Here is a 15,108-nt window from a genome sequence, read left to right on the forward strand (position 1 = left end):
TCCTGCTCCTTGGATGCCACCTGGCCTATGGATGAATTTATGTCATACCTTTCAAATATCATGTTGCCCTGAAGCTTTACAGCCAATGGAGTACTTTTTGAGTGTGGTCACTGTTAGTCATAAAGGAAACTTCATAGTTAATCTACACACAGCAACAGGCACAAATAACAATCAGATAATGACCAGGTCATCTGTTTTAGAAGTTTAGGAGACTGGCAGAAACTCCACCGCTTTTCTTCACAGCAGCACCTTTGGATCTTTAACTTAGATCTTCAGGGGAAGAGAAGGGTTAATATCTCAAACAAAAGGCAGTGCTTTTGACAGTGTGACTTTTTCTCAACATTGCATTTGTATACAAAAGCCACTGGAGTTAGGCTTTTTAAATGGAAAGCCCCTGAATGTTTGCGACAGTCAGAGTCCAGGCTCTGTTACGCAAAGTTTTGCATTCTTACATGAAGGATTATCTCGGTGTCACCCAAAGTCTTCACAATGCGGACAGATGAGGTTTATAAAGAGGTCTGTACAATACTGTACCTCTGTGCGAGAAGACAGAAAATTCCTCTACTATTGATAACCAAGCACGGCTCAAAAGGACAGCCTGGTGGCTCAGTGGTCAGCACTGCTGCCTCACAGCGCCAGGGACTCAGGTTCAATTCCACCCTCGGGTGACTGTCTGTGTGGAGTTTGCATAGTCTCCCTGTGTCTGTGTGGGTCCCCTCTGGGTGCCCTGTTTTCTTCCCACAATCCAAAGATGTGCAGGTTAGGTGGATTGGTCATGCTAAACTGCACTCAGCATCCAGGGGTGTACAGGCTAGGTGGGTTAGCCTTGGAAAATGCAGAGTACAGGAATAGGATGGGGTATGGGTTGGGTCTTGGTGGGATGCTCTTCAGTCGGTTAGTGTGAACTCAATGGGCCAAATGTCCTGCTTCCATACTGTAGAGATTCTATGATTCTAAAAATGACCAGGTTACATATATGGTAACAAGGGTCCTAGCAAAACTGACGTCATTGAGAATCAAGGTGAAAACTCTCCGCTGACTGGAGTCATGGCTAGCAAAAAGCAAGGTGGTGGTGGCTGTTGGAGATCAGTCTTCTCAGTTTCAGAACACCCCTGAAGGAGTTTCTCAGCGCAGTGTCCTAGGTTTAATCATCTTCAGCTGCTTCATCAATGGCTTTCACTCCAACATAAGGTGGGGCATTTGCTCATGATTACAAAACTCAGCACCTTTCACAACTCATGTTGAAATGCAGCAAGACCTGGACAACATCGGACTGATAAGTAGCAAATTACGTTCACGTTCACACAATGTCAAGCAATGACCAAGCCCAATGAGAGAAACAAACTATTGTCCCTGATATTCAGTGGTATTACCATCACTGAATCACCAGCTATCAACATCCTAGTCAAATACTCTGTCCCTCCATCATCAACATTCAGTGACAGCTGTTATCATCTATAAAATGCACTACAGTAACTGACCACGGCTTCTTCCAAATCCACAACCACTACCATTTAGGACAGGACAGTAGGTACATGGGAACACCATCGGCTGCAGGTTACCCTTCAAGCCAATCACCATCCAGACTTGGAAATATATCACCAGTCCTTCAGTGTCACTGGGTCAAAGTCCTGGAACTCTCTCTTTAAAAGCATTGCGGATGTATCTATGTAACATGGACCACAGTGGTTCAAGGACGCAGCTCACGCCTTCTCCATGACTATTAGGGATAGGCACCTTTGATGATCACATTCTTTGAAGGAATAACAAACTAAGGATAACTATGACTTGTTAGTGCAGACTTCAGAAATGCACTGAGGACTGAACGAATCACCTCCGAACAGCGTTGGATGTGGCTCAGTTGGTAGCATCCTCATCCATGTTAGAATGCTGCAATATCAATTCCCATTCCAGGGACTTGAGCATGAAACTCTAGGTCAACAACTCCGGTGCAGAACTAAGGAATTGCTGCTTTGTCAAAAATGCTGGCGTTATGTGAAAACGTTCTGTAAGGTGGCTGTAAAAGTTGCCATAGCACAATTCGAAGTACAATTGATGGGTCATTCCTGGGATCCTGCCAAAATGGTTGTTCCTAAATCTGGACCACTCAGTGAGATTGCAAGGCCATTATGAGATTACTGAAGGCGGTAGCTTACTGCATGCAAACTGGCAACATGTTTCCTACATGACCACAATGATTAAACTTCAAAAGGACTTCATCAGTTGTAAAGTGGTTTAGGACTTCTCTAGATTTTAAACTCTTTCTTTCTTTCTTGCTGGTCCAATGTTTAGAGATCATCTCCCTCTCCCTCTCTCTCTCTCCCTCCCCCTCCACACTCACATGCTCAACTTTCATTACTACCTGTCATGTAGATGAGAACATTACTCCTGTCATCCGAAAGCAGGCGCTTGGATCGGGGAGTGCTGGGAGGCAGTCGGCCTGTGAGCACCCGTAAGAAGTTTTCAACAGTAACCTGAGAATAAAGCAGAGACAACTGAAGCCCAATTCACCCCACAGACCTGGCCAACATCCCTCCTTCAAATCAACATAGGCTGGAATGGTAGCTCAGTGGCTAGCACTGCTGTCTCATAGCACCAGGGGCCTGGGTTCAATTCCAGCGTCGGGTGACTGTGCAAACTCCTCACAGACATTCTCCCCGTGTTTGATTGGGTTTCATGCCACAGTCCAAAGACGTGCAGATTAAGGTGGATTAGCCATGCTAAATTTCCCTGTAGTGTCGAGGAATGTGCAGGCTAGGTGGGTTAGCCATGGGGAATGCAGGGGGACAGGGACAGAGTCAGGACTGGGTCTGGGTGGGATGCTATTCGGAGGGTCGGTGTAGACTCCATGGACCGAATGGCCTGTTTTCGTACTGTAGGGATTCTATGACATCGAGCATAATGTAGACCTCGATTTATCCCATCATATTTTGAGAGACCAGAGTTGGCCACTGTGATGAGGGAACTTTGCAAATGGTGCTCATCTGGTGACCAGCCCTGAGCAGAGGAAGCCTAATTGAAAGGAATTTTGTGAATCACCCAAATCCACTTCATACAATGGCCCACACAGAGGTGGTCAGATTCCAACCCAGCTCCCAAAGACCAGTGTCCATCCCACTAAACACCTAGCTCCATAAATAAACGAGTTTTTCACATTACTCAATGAAGCTTAAAAAAGGCATTTAAAATTTTCACTGCGGGAAAGAGATCCCTCACCTCGTAGCCTCGGTAGTCCACTTCAACATTGTCTCCATAGACATTCAGCTCCATGTTCTTATGACTGAAGATAGTGGCAGGTTTGGGGTTTCGTGGGTTACATGCCATGTCATCAGCAAGCATCAGCACAATGTGACTAGGGCAAAAAAAAAATTACCATCAGTTTCTGAGATCAACTTATAGCAATTTACAGTCACCATATACAACTGGAATATCCTAGGGGGAGATTTTCCTTGGAGAGAGCAAGAACTGCCGATGCTGGAGTCAGAGGCAACACAGTGTGGAGCCGGACGAACACAGCAGGCCAGGCAGCATCAGAGGGGCAGGAAAGCTGAAGTTTTGGGCCAGGACTCTTCTTCAAAATTGGGGAGGGGGACCAGAGTTTGGAAATAAATAGAAAGAGGAGAGGTGAAGCTGGGGAAGGTAGGTGGGATGGTAACAGGGGAGTATAGATAGGGAGTGATGGGGATTGGTCAGTGGAATGGATGGGGCGGATAAGTGGGAGAGAAGATGTAACACTGTAACCCTGGAGAATTCTGTGTCACAGAAAATGGCTGAGGCAAAACACAATATTTTCAAGGAGGAGTTAGATATAGTTCTTAAGGTTGAATGGATCAAAGGATAAAGGGAAGTTGAGAAGAATCAACATAATTTCATAAAAACCAACAAAACTGTAATAGGAATAGACAGGAAAAACGCAGGAAGAAGGTTCCTGATGACTGGGAACTAGGGTATGCCATTTAGAACTAAGATAAGGAGAAATTTCTTCACCAAGAGAGTGGCAGGCTTCTGGAATTCTCAGTCATAGAAAGTCAAGGTCAAAACTTTAAATGTTTTCAAGAAGGAGTTAGATATAGTCCTTGGGGCTAAAGAGATCATAGGGTGTGAGGGGAAAGCAGGACAGGGCACGGAGTTGGATGATCAGCCACGAACGGTGAGGCAGGCTCAAAGGGCCGAACAGCCTACTCCTGCTCCTATTTACTACATTTCTAATATCCACTGCCATTGAGTGAACATGCAGGAATATTGTTAAGATGAGGATAGCAGGTCAAGCTCACATTTTCTATCAAGATGCACACATGGAATAAAGTTCATTGTGAGAGAGATGGGAGCCCCACTTGAACAAAATCCTTCAAGGTAGAGATGCAGAGGAGCTCACAAGAGGGGGGACAGGATTAAAACTGACGTGGCTAAAAATGCTGGAAGCAGTTATTTAGTACATAATGCATTGCACAAGACATCAATGAATGAATGAATGAATGAATTAGCTTTATTGTCACATGGATATAGTGAAAAGTTTACAGCATCATCTCTGGTACAAAAGTACCTAGGTACAGGTACTTCAGATCAAATTCTTAAGGAAACAAAACAAAATTAGAAAAGTTAAGAAATACGGCAGTACCAGTAATGCACCTACGTGGATTGCAGTTCACTGCAGCTCATTGCTGTAGTACAGAAACACCCAGTCCATTTAGAGTGGAGCTCAAAGTCTAAGTCAGCAAACTAATACTGCATCTTTCAAAGGACATTTTAAACTGAATCCATCTCCCCTCTCACACAGACATAAAAATCACACGGTACAATTCTCCTGGTTATTATACATCTCTAAACCAAAGTGACAGAAACGGACTATCCACTTGTTTTTCTGACTTGTTGCACACGAATCTGCTACCTTGTTTTGTACAGTATAGCAGTGGCCAGGCTTCAAACCTACTTAGTTAACTGCAAAGCCCTTTTGGGACTTCCAGAGGTGCCTAAAGGCACTATATAAATTCAACTTCATTCTTTTCTCCAACTCAAAGCAAGTCTCATTAACAAACAGAAATACAATCACCGCAATAGCAGATAGCGCGGTATGTTTTACAGCTCTGTCAAGTTTCTGTCCGATCACATTTTCTGCAGGGCTTCAATGAGGCAGGCAGTGCTTGAATTCCTCTGGGTTTCCTTACCTGTCTGGGATTCCTAGTCTCTTGACACTTCTATAAATTGACAGTGTATTGGCGACATGGCGATAGTTGAACCAGAATCGAGATGTGCACACCTGAGGTGCAAAAAGGGACACAACAATTAATAGCACAACACAGGCGCCCAGCCAGCTCTGACAAGGGGCAAAATCAGATTGCAGCAAATTCCTCTCCTACAGTGAAATTGCCGGCAAGGAGCTTACAGCATGGGATACTGCAAATAACCCACTGGACGAGGCATCCTAGTCAGGTCACTGAGAGTTATAGTCCAGAGCTCTATCTTTTTTTGGTTCAAATACCTCTCCCTACATCAGGGCATCAGAAGCTGAGAATGAGACGGTGCCCAGGAGCTTTAACCCTCAACTTGCTGCATTACACCTCAACTCAATATAAAAGGGCACGTTATACCTCCCCGTGCTGTCCCCTACCATAATGGGTAGGGCTGGGAAGAGGTGTTCCCTCTGCATCAAACTACTATGCTTGGCCAGAGAGGAGTTGAGAGAACCCTCCAATCCCCAGTAGTAGCATGTTGTCTCATTCAACGACAACCTGCATTCATACAGCACCTTGACCACAGGAAAAGAAAAAGTTAAGTTTTACAGGAGTGCTACCAAACAACATCTGACATCAAGATACACCTGACTAAAGATAACAAGGTGTGGAGCTGGATGAACACAACAGGCCAGGCAGCATCAGAGGAGCAGGAAAGCTGACATTTCGGGTCTGGATCCTTCTACCCTGTCCTTCCTTCTGGACCAAGAAAGGTCCAGACCCGAAACGTCAGCTTTCCTGCTCCTCTGATGCTGCCTGGCCTGCTGTGTTCATCCAGCTCTGCACCTCATTATCTCAGGTTCTTCAGCATCGGCAGCTCCCACTACACGAGTAGATATTGTCCATTCAGAGGATGTGGGCGTCATCGACTTAGCCAGGGTTTATTCCCAATCCCTGACTGTGCTCAGGAAAGTGATGGTGAGTTGCCATCTCGAAAAGCTGCAGCTCATGTACTAAGTATGCACAGCTGACAGAGAGGGAATCCTAGACTTTTCACCATGCACCAGGTACAGAATGTTGATACAATTATAAGTCAGGATGGCGTGGGGCTGGGAGAGGAATTCTCAGGTTCCAGTGTTTGGCAGCTGTTACTAACAGGAGCAAGGAACTGGAAATGTGTAAAAGGCCAGAACTGGAGCGATGCTGAGTTATTGGGGAGCTGTAAGCTTACAGGATGTTGGAGAGGAGGCAACTTCAATCATGCAATTTAAGAAATTTGAAAACAAACACAAAGCTGCCAAGCTGTTGGGGCATGCACTATCCACAGGCTTAAAACCACAGAGAATTTTCCAATAACTTATCAGATCTCACCAGTACGGCCCAATTGTTCGTGTGACCGCTCCTGAAGAACTGCTTTACTCGAGCCTGTATGATCAAAAGAAATCATTCACAATTCAATTCCAAACTGAAAGCCAAACATCGCTTGCAATGTGATGATGGGAACTGCAGATGCTGGAGAATCCAAGATAATAAAATGTGAGGCTGGATGAACACAACAGTGTGTTCATCCAGCTCACATTTTATTACACTGCTTGCAACGTGTTTGCTTCTGGTTATTTTCGCAATTGTTTCTCACAAAAGAATATGCATATTTAAACAAGAACATTTCAAACCTCAAAAGTTACTTTCATTCAGGTTTTGCAGAGATCCTCAAGTGTATAGTTAAGTGATTTCTCAGAAAGTGAACAACAGGCTGCACTGAGAAAATCCTGCAGGTTTCACAGGAACTGAGCGGCTTTCATTACTTGGTCTCAAATAGTAAGCGTCATGAGCAAGACTTTATTGGAAGCATCAGCAGGCTATTCAACAATAAGGGGAATGCAAAATGAGGAGATGGCACAAACACTGTTACTGCATCAACTGTACACTAGACGGACAGGCATACACACAGGCAGAGAGAGATGCGCACACACGCACACAGGCAGAGAGAGAGATGCGCACACATGCACACAGGCAGAGAGAGAGAGATGCACACACACGCACACAGGCAGAGAGAGAGAGATGCATACACACGCACACAGGCAGAGAGATGCACACACAGGCAGAGAAAGAGATGCACACACACGCACACAGGCAGAGAGAGAGATGCACACACATGCACACAGGCAGAGAGAGAGAGATGCACACACACGCACACACAGACAGAGAGAGAGATGCATACACACGTACACAGGCAGACAGAGAGATGCACACATGTGCACACACACAGATAGAGAGATGCACACACACACACAGGCAGACAGAGAGGTCAGTACACACATAGGCACAAAGAGAAAGACATGTGTGACTGCACGCACATTTAGAGATACTGAAATAAACAGTGACTTTGTGGTGATTTCACTAGACAAGTAAACCAGAGTCCCAGGTTAATGAGATAGTAGGAACTGCAGATACTGGAGAATCTGAGACATCAATCACTTCAACCTCTCCATCCCTCTCACCCACTCCAACCTCTCCCCCACAGAACGTGCAGCCCTCCGCTGCAATCCCAACCTCACCATAAAACCCACGGACAAGGGAGGAGCAGTTGTAGCATGGCACACTGACCTCTACATCGCCGAGGCCAGGCACCAACTCTCCATCACCTCCTCCTACTGCCCCCTGATCATGACCCCACCCCTGAGCACCAAACCATCATCTCCCAAACCATCCACAACCTCATCACCTCAGGTGACCTCTCACAAACCCGCCTGCCCTGGTCAACCCATTGTCTCCACCTGCTCCTGCCCCACCGAGCTCATCTGGACTCCATTTTCTTCCCCTTGGCCCAGGAACTCCCTACCTATATCTGTGACACCACCCACACCCTCCACCTCCTCCAGAACTTCCAATTACCCGATCCCCAACATCTCATTTTCACCATGGATGTCCAGCATGGACACCAGATACACCTGCATTCCCCATACAGACGGCCTAAAGGCCCTCCGCTTCTTCCTGTCCTGCAGGCCCGACCAGTCCCCCTCCACTGACACCCTCATCCGCCTAGCCGAACTCGTCCTCACCCTCGACGACTTCTCTTTCGATTCCTCCCACTTCCTACAGACAAAGAGGGTGGCCATGGGCCCCAGCTATGCCTGCCTCTTTGTAGGTTACGTGGAACAGTCCCTCTTCCGCACCTACACAAGCCCCAAACCCCACCTCTTCCTCCGTTACATTGATGACTGTATCGGCGCCGCCTCTTGCTCCCACGAGAAGCACGACCAGTTCATCCACTTCACCAACACCTTCTACCCCAACCTTCAGTTCACTTGGACCATCTCTAATACCTCTCTCTCCTTCCTGGATCTCTCTGTCTCCATCTCCAGCAAGCACCTAGAAACTGGTATCCATTTCAAGCCCACCGACTCCCACAGCTACCTAGAATACACCTCCTCCGACCCACCTTTCTGCAAGAATGCCATCCACTATTCCCAATTCCTTCACCTCTGCCGCATCTGCTCCCAGGATGAGGTATTCCACTCCTGTACATCTTAGATGTCCTCGTTTTTCAAGGACCGCAACTTCTCCTGGTTTTGGATGCGGTAAGGGGAGGGGAGATTTTGAAGCTTGTGAAGTTACATTGGTACCATTGGACTGCAGGGTTCCCAAGCGGAATATGAGTTACTGTTCCTGCAACCTTCAGGTAGCATCGGTGGTTGAGAACACCCTCAACCGTGTCTTCCGCATTTTCCGCAACTCATCCCTCACAGCCTGTCCCCGCAATAACTAAAACAGAATACCCCTCGTCTACACATACCACCCCACCAACCTCCAGATCCAATGCATCATCCTCCGACACTTCCACCACCTGCAATCCGACCCCACCACTAAAGACATCTTTCCCTCCCCACCCTTATCTGCTTTCTGGAGGGATCACTCTCTCCATGACTCCCTTGTCTGCGCCACATACCCCTCCAGCCCCACCTCACCTGGCACTTTTCCCTGCAACCGCAGGAAGTGCTACACCTGCCCCCACACCCCCATCCCAGGCAAGATGACTTTCCACATCAAGCAGATGTTCACCTGCACATCTGCCAACGTGGTATACTGCATCCGCTGTTCCCCTTGTGTACTCCTCTACATTGGGGAAACCAAGCGAAGGCTTGGGGACCGCTTTGCAGAACACCTACACTTCGTTTACACATTAAACAACTGCACCTCCCAGTCGCAAATTATTTCAACTCCCCTGCCAATCCTTAGACACCATGTCCATCCTGGGCCTCCCGCAGTACCACAATGATGCTACCTGAATGTTGCAGGAACAGTAACTCATATTCCACTTGGGAACCCTGCAATCCAATAGTATCAATGTAACTTCATGAGCTTCAAAATCTCCCCTCCCCCTACCGCATCCCAAAACCAGCCCAGTTTGTCCCTGCCTCCTAACCTGTCCCTCCTCCCACCTATCCCTTCTTCCCACCTCAAGCACCACCCCCATCTCCGACGGACTAACCTCATCCCACCCCCTTGACCTGTCTGTCATCTCCAGGCTGACCTATCTCCTCCCTAACTCCCCACATACACTCACCTTCACTGGGTCCATCCCCGCCTCTTTGACCGGTCTGTCTCCTCTCCACTTATCTTCTCCTTGTCTTCTGTCCACCTCCCCCTCTCTCCCTATTTATGTCAGAACACCCTTTCCCTCCCCCATTTCTGAAGAAGGGTCTCAGCCCGAAACGTCAGCTTTCCTGCTCCTCTGGTGCTGCTTGGCCTGCTGTGTTCATCCAGCTCTAGACCTTGTTATCCCAGGCTAATGCTCTGGGAGCCATGAGTTCAGATCTCTCTATGATAGATGGTGAAATTTAAATTCAATTAATGAAAAAATAAGTTGGTTAAATAAAGCTCAGCTCAATTATATTGACTGTGACAGGATCATCAATTTCTGTATAAATCCATGTGGTTCACCAACAGGCAGACAGAGAGAGTAACATTGACAGGTAGATGGAGAGAATGACGCAAACAGGCAAGGATGGACAGACAGGGACGGTGACGCAGACAGAGAGAGAGAGAAAGAATGCGAGACACAGACAGACACAAGACGATAGAAACACACTTACAGCTTAGAAGGTGGCCATTTGGCTCATCATGCCCATAGCAGTCAACAAATATCTGACTACATTCATCCCATATTCCTGTTCTTTGCCTGTAGTCCTGGAGGTTAGGGCAACACAAGTAAATCGCTAAATGCAGGCGGGGGGTGGCAAATGGCCTAGTGGCATTATCGCTGGACTATTATTCCAGAGACCCAGGTAATATTCTGAGGAAGCCAAGCAGCATCATAGCAGCAGGAAGGCTGATGTTTTGAGTCATCTATTTGCCAGAATTTTTCTGTGATTCTGTTAAAATCAGCTCAGAAATACATTCAAATAAACACAGTATTGATGGCTGTAACTGGCCTGTTCATCGAGGCACATTGCTTACACAGAACAAGCTGAGTACAGCAATTATTGACCACAATCTGGTTAAAGAGGCAACCTTTAAGGGCAGGGGAGCACAGGGATGATACGATGGAAAGATTTAGGAAGAGAACCACCGAACATGATTTGCCTTGAATATTCAAATCGAGCTCATGCTTTAAAATGTAAATTTCCATTTGTGAAATGTTCTACAAATGAAAAGGAAGAAAAGTTTGTATTTATATAGCACGTTTTTTGGTCAGGCATCTCAAAATATATCCTAACAAATAAAATGCACTCCCTCATTACTGCCCTGGCATGGTCAGCCTCAAGTCTCTCAAGTAGGACTTGAAGCTGATTCTTCCAAATCAGAGACCGAAATACTGAGTCACGCTAACAGCATCAACACAGTACATCTGGATACCACAGATATTTTTTACGACGGTCAGGATTAATAATGTGTAACAACTATCGGTTACAACCCTGCAGATGCCATCTGTCTACCCCCTTTTAGTTCCTCCACCCCATTTTCACTCTACTCCAGAATCTATAATGAAAATGAATAAAACCTCGCATTTATGTAGCAGCTTTCAAGACAAGCAGATCTCAAAACACTTCACAGTTCATGAAGATCGAGTACAGTCACATTGTGCATCAAAGTGATTGAGAAACTACTTTGAAAATAAATTAGAGCCACTGCACCTCCACATATTAAGCCTCATCATTTTCCTAGAAATGAGATTCTGAATTTAATTTGAGCACAATGTTCATATCCCAGTTGATCCACAGCCTCATTAGTATGGTGCCAACTTGATTAACCTCAGCCAGCTGGGCTCTCTGGAGTAGTTACCCCAGATTGCTTAATCCTTCTGTCCTTTATAATGAGGTCCTTTATAATGTGTTGTCAGAACAACACTCTTTAAAAAATAAACTATTTATAAACTTTTCACCATTTTCCATGTATTTGGAGGATCCTATATTATCCAATCATATCAGAACACAGGTAGGAGCCAGGATGGACGTTGGATGCCTTCAAGGCAGAGATTAACTAATTCTTGATCTCACAAGGAATCAAGGGCTACAGGGAGAGTGCAGGGAAGTGGAGTTGAAATGCCCAACAGCCATGATTTAAATGGTGGAGTGGACTTGATGGGCCGAATGACCTTACTTCCACTCCTATGTCTTACGGAACTACATGAACTGATTCACTCGGAACGCACGTGCTGTCACATTCACATTTTGTGTTTTCTTGCAGCCTCAGTAACTCAATGATTGTAACTGTATTTAGTACAATTATTCTTTAGTACACTTATGCGAAGGGCAACACAGTGGCTCAGAGTTTAACACTGCTGCCTCAGAGCACCAGGGACCCAGGTTCAATTCCAGCCTCAGGTGACTGTTTGCATGGGTTTCTTCTGTGTACCCTGGTTTCTTCCTGCAGTCTGAAGATGTGCAGGCTAGGTCCACTAGTCCTGGGAATGGGACGTATGGGCTGGGTCTGAGTACGATGCTTTTTGGAGGGTCAGTGCAGACTCAATGGCTGAATGGCCTCTTTCCATGCTGTAGGGATTCTATGATTCTCAAAAGTAGTTCAATATTTATGCTTTTGACTCAGTTCCAACCGATTGTATGATTGATGTTTTAGGCAAATTCCAGAACAGTCTATTCAGAACTTTTTTTCTCTCTCTGCTCCTCAATAAATGGAGTGACGGATGCAAGAAATTCTTTTCTACTTTGGACAACATAGTGTCAGAAGGACTGGTACAGCAGGTACCTTGGATCTGACACAATAAAGCACTGCTGAGTGCTTCACTTGCACATTATAAAACTTGATTAGACACCCAGCCTACACAGATATGACAGTGAATGAGCTAGGCTTTCAGGAGTCTGTTTTAGGAGAAAGTCAAGGCACAGAAGTTTAGGAAGGTAATTCCAGAGTTCAAGATGTAGGAAGCTGAAGGCATGCTGCCAAAGATGAAGGAGGACATGGTTGCTGACGTGCAGATATTCTGAATGGTTGTTGGGGCTCGATGGGACAGGGAGCAGAAGAATTTGAAAATCAGGAGAGGAAATTGATCATTTAACATTTATCAGAATAATACCATGGTTGCAAACAGACTGGTTTTGGCTCAAGTAGTTACGAGGGAAAGAAACCAAGTAACTTGCGAGAGCTCGCTCCATGGATGCTGCATGTTTGTTTGCAGCAATTTGCACCTCCCAGCTAGACAGCAGATTTTGTAGCATTGATAGAAGACAATGGTTACCACTTTTCCAATAGTTAGTTGGGAGGAAATTTCTACATATCTAGCATTTAATTGTCAGCCTGTTTGTCTTTGGTTCAATGTGTGTGTGTGTGTGTGTGTGTGTGTGTGTGTGTGTGTGTGTGTGTGTGTGTGTGTGTGTGTGTGTGTGGTTTGATAGTGAGGCAGAGCTAGATGCATCAACATCCATTTGGAAGATGTTACTGAGAGGTAGCAAGTAAATGGGAATTAAGATGGAAACAGCAAGTCCTTGGGAGACATGAGAGGTAATGCTGAGGGATCAGGAAGGGAAGCAAATGTAAGTGGTTCTGTTGCTCCAATTAAATAGATAAAAATGGAACCAGAATAGTACCCCAGTCAACATTTATCCCTCAATCAACATCACAAACCAGATCATCAAATCACTATTGAATTGTTAACCACATCCATTAACGGTACTATCAATATTGCCTTACCAGGCCAGAGGACTGTTCTCTTCAGAGAGACAGCTGGTGGTGGTCTAATCTGAGCATCATCACAACTAGGTTGCGAAGGAAAGTCCTCCCTCAGCCAGTATGGGAATTTGAACCTATGCTGCTGGCAGCACAAACCAGCTGTCCAGCCTGCTGAGCTAACCAATACACACTTCCATAAAAGAAAGAAAATGCTGGGAATCCCGGTGGGTCAAACAGCATCCATGGAGGGAAAGCAAGCTAACAGTTCGAGTCTGGTTAACTCTTCATCAGTGATGTGAAGCTCTGATGAACAGTCATCTGGACTCAAAACGTTAGTCTGCTCTCCCTGCGTGGACGCTGCCTGACCCGCTGTGATCGCCAGCATTTAGAACATAGAACATAGAACAATACAGCGCAGAACAGGCCCTTCGGCCCTCGATGTTGCACCGACCTGTGAACTCATCCCTCTACACTATCCCATCATCATCCATATGCTTATGGAAGGACTGTTTAATTCCTGATCATGATTGCTGAATTTCCAAAAATTACATCTATATAGGACTAGCACAATTGAATTGATCTCCCTGCTTGTATGAGCAATAACCTAGTGCTGTAAAATTCTTTAATAACTTTTATTGCTTTCAATACACATCCCAGCATCTACAGCAATTTGCGCTCTCACTATTCGACTGTAGAGTGCATCATCATCCACAGGTTCCCTCCCCAGTCGGAGTGAACATGGGTCAATACTCTCGAAAGCTTGGCTTTAAAGTATAGTCCGGCCCCTCTCTCGGGCAAGTTGAGAGGAGCAGGAGCCCCGCGGGGCTGACCCGCACCCCCCAACCCAAGGACAGGGCCCATGGAAACGCTTCTAAACTCTCACCCGGCCTCTCGGCGGGAACCGAAGCTCGTAGCGCAGCCCTCCCCCTCTACCTGCACTCCTTCCGCCCCAGAAGCGCCGCGGCTGGCGAGCAGAACCAAAACAATCCCCAGGCTCCAGAGAGAAAGCGGCGGCCTCCACCCGCCACTGGGTGCCGCCATCTTTACCGGAAACAGCGCCGGCGCACTGTGAGCGTCCGGCCTTCAACAGCTGCCCCCAGACAAAGGTTCCGGGTTCCTGCCAACATAACAAAGTGTGAAGCTGAATGAACACAACAGGCCAAGCAACATTCTCCAGATTCACACTTTATTATCTTGGAATCTCCAGCATCTGCAGTTCCCATTATCTCTGGTAACAAAGTGTGAAGCTGAATGAACACAACAGGCCAAGCAACATTCTCCAGCTTCACACTTTATTATCTTGGATTCTCCAGCATCTGCAGTTCCCATTATCTCTGATTAATCTAGAACCCAGGGAATGTCCTCAGGATCCAGCTTCAAATTCCACCATGACAAGAGGTTTCGTGATCTTTTAATTGTTGAAATTTAATCTCATACCTGACCCCTAACAGACCTAGCCCTAGGTGCTCGACCATCCAGCCATAATATAATAAGAGATAGGAGCAGAAGGAGGCCATTCAGCCCATTGAGTCTGTCCTAGCATTCAGTGAGATCATGGCTTATCTGATAATCTTTAAATGTTCTGCCTTTCCCTCTCAGTCTTGATCTTGGTTTCACAGGGCGGAGCAACATTGAGGGATGAAGGGCCTGTACTGTGCTGTAATGCTCTAAAAGAAAACTCTCTCAGCCTTGAATGTACTTAACAGCCTAAACTGTGGTCGGCAGTAAAGAATTCCAATCAGGGAAACAACCTCTCAACACTTGTCACACCCCAAAGAAATCTATATGTCTCAATGAGATCACCTTA

At 46.1% G+C, this 15,108-nt stretch overlaps 1 protein-coding gene across 1 annotated transcript in view; it reads right to left on the reverse strand.

Moving 5' to 3' along the window:
• Nucleotides 1-14,356, reverse strand: part of pigk (phosphatidylinositol glycan anchor biosynthesis, class K) — a 129,490-nt gene extending 115,134 nt beyond the window's left edge. Inside the window, exons 1-5 of the mRNA XM_048539193.2 lie at nucleotides 14,235-14,356; nucleotides 6,543-6,596; nucleotides 5,166-5,257; nucleotides 3,217-3,352; nucleotides 2,363-2,474 (exon numbers count right to left, since the gene is read on the reverse strand). Of these exons, the coding sequence (XP_048395150.1) occupies nucleotides 2,363-2,474; nucleotides 3,217-3,352; nucleotides 5,166-5,257; nucleotides 6,543-6,596; nucleotides 14,235-14,342 (502 nt within the window). The 5' untranslated portion in view covers nucleotides 14,343-14,356. The remainder of the gene's footprint in view (nucleotides 1-2,362; nucleotides 2,475-3,216; nucleotides 3,353-5,165; nucleotides 5,258-6,542; nucleotides 6,597-14,234) is intronic.
• Nucleotides 14,357-15,108: the final 752 nt, after the last annotated feature.

The sequence above is a fragment of the Stegostoma tigrinum genome, chromosome 8 (assembly GCF_030684315.1).
Source record: "Stegostoma tigrinum isolate sSteTig4 chromosome 8, sSteTig4.hap1, whole genome shotgun sequence".
Lineage (NCBI taxonomy): Eukaryota > Metazoa > Chordata > Chondrichthyes > Orectolobiformes > Stegostomatidae > Stegostoma > Stegostoma tigrinum.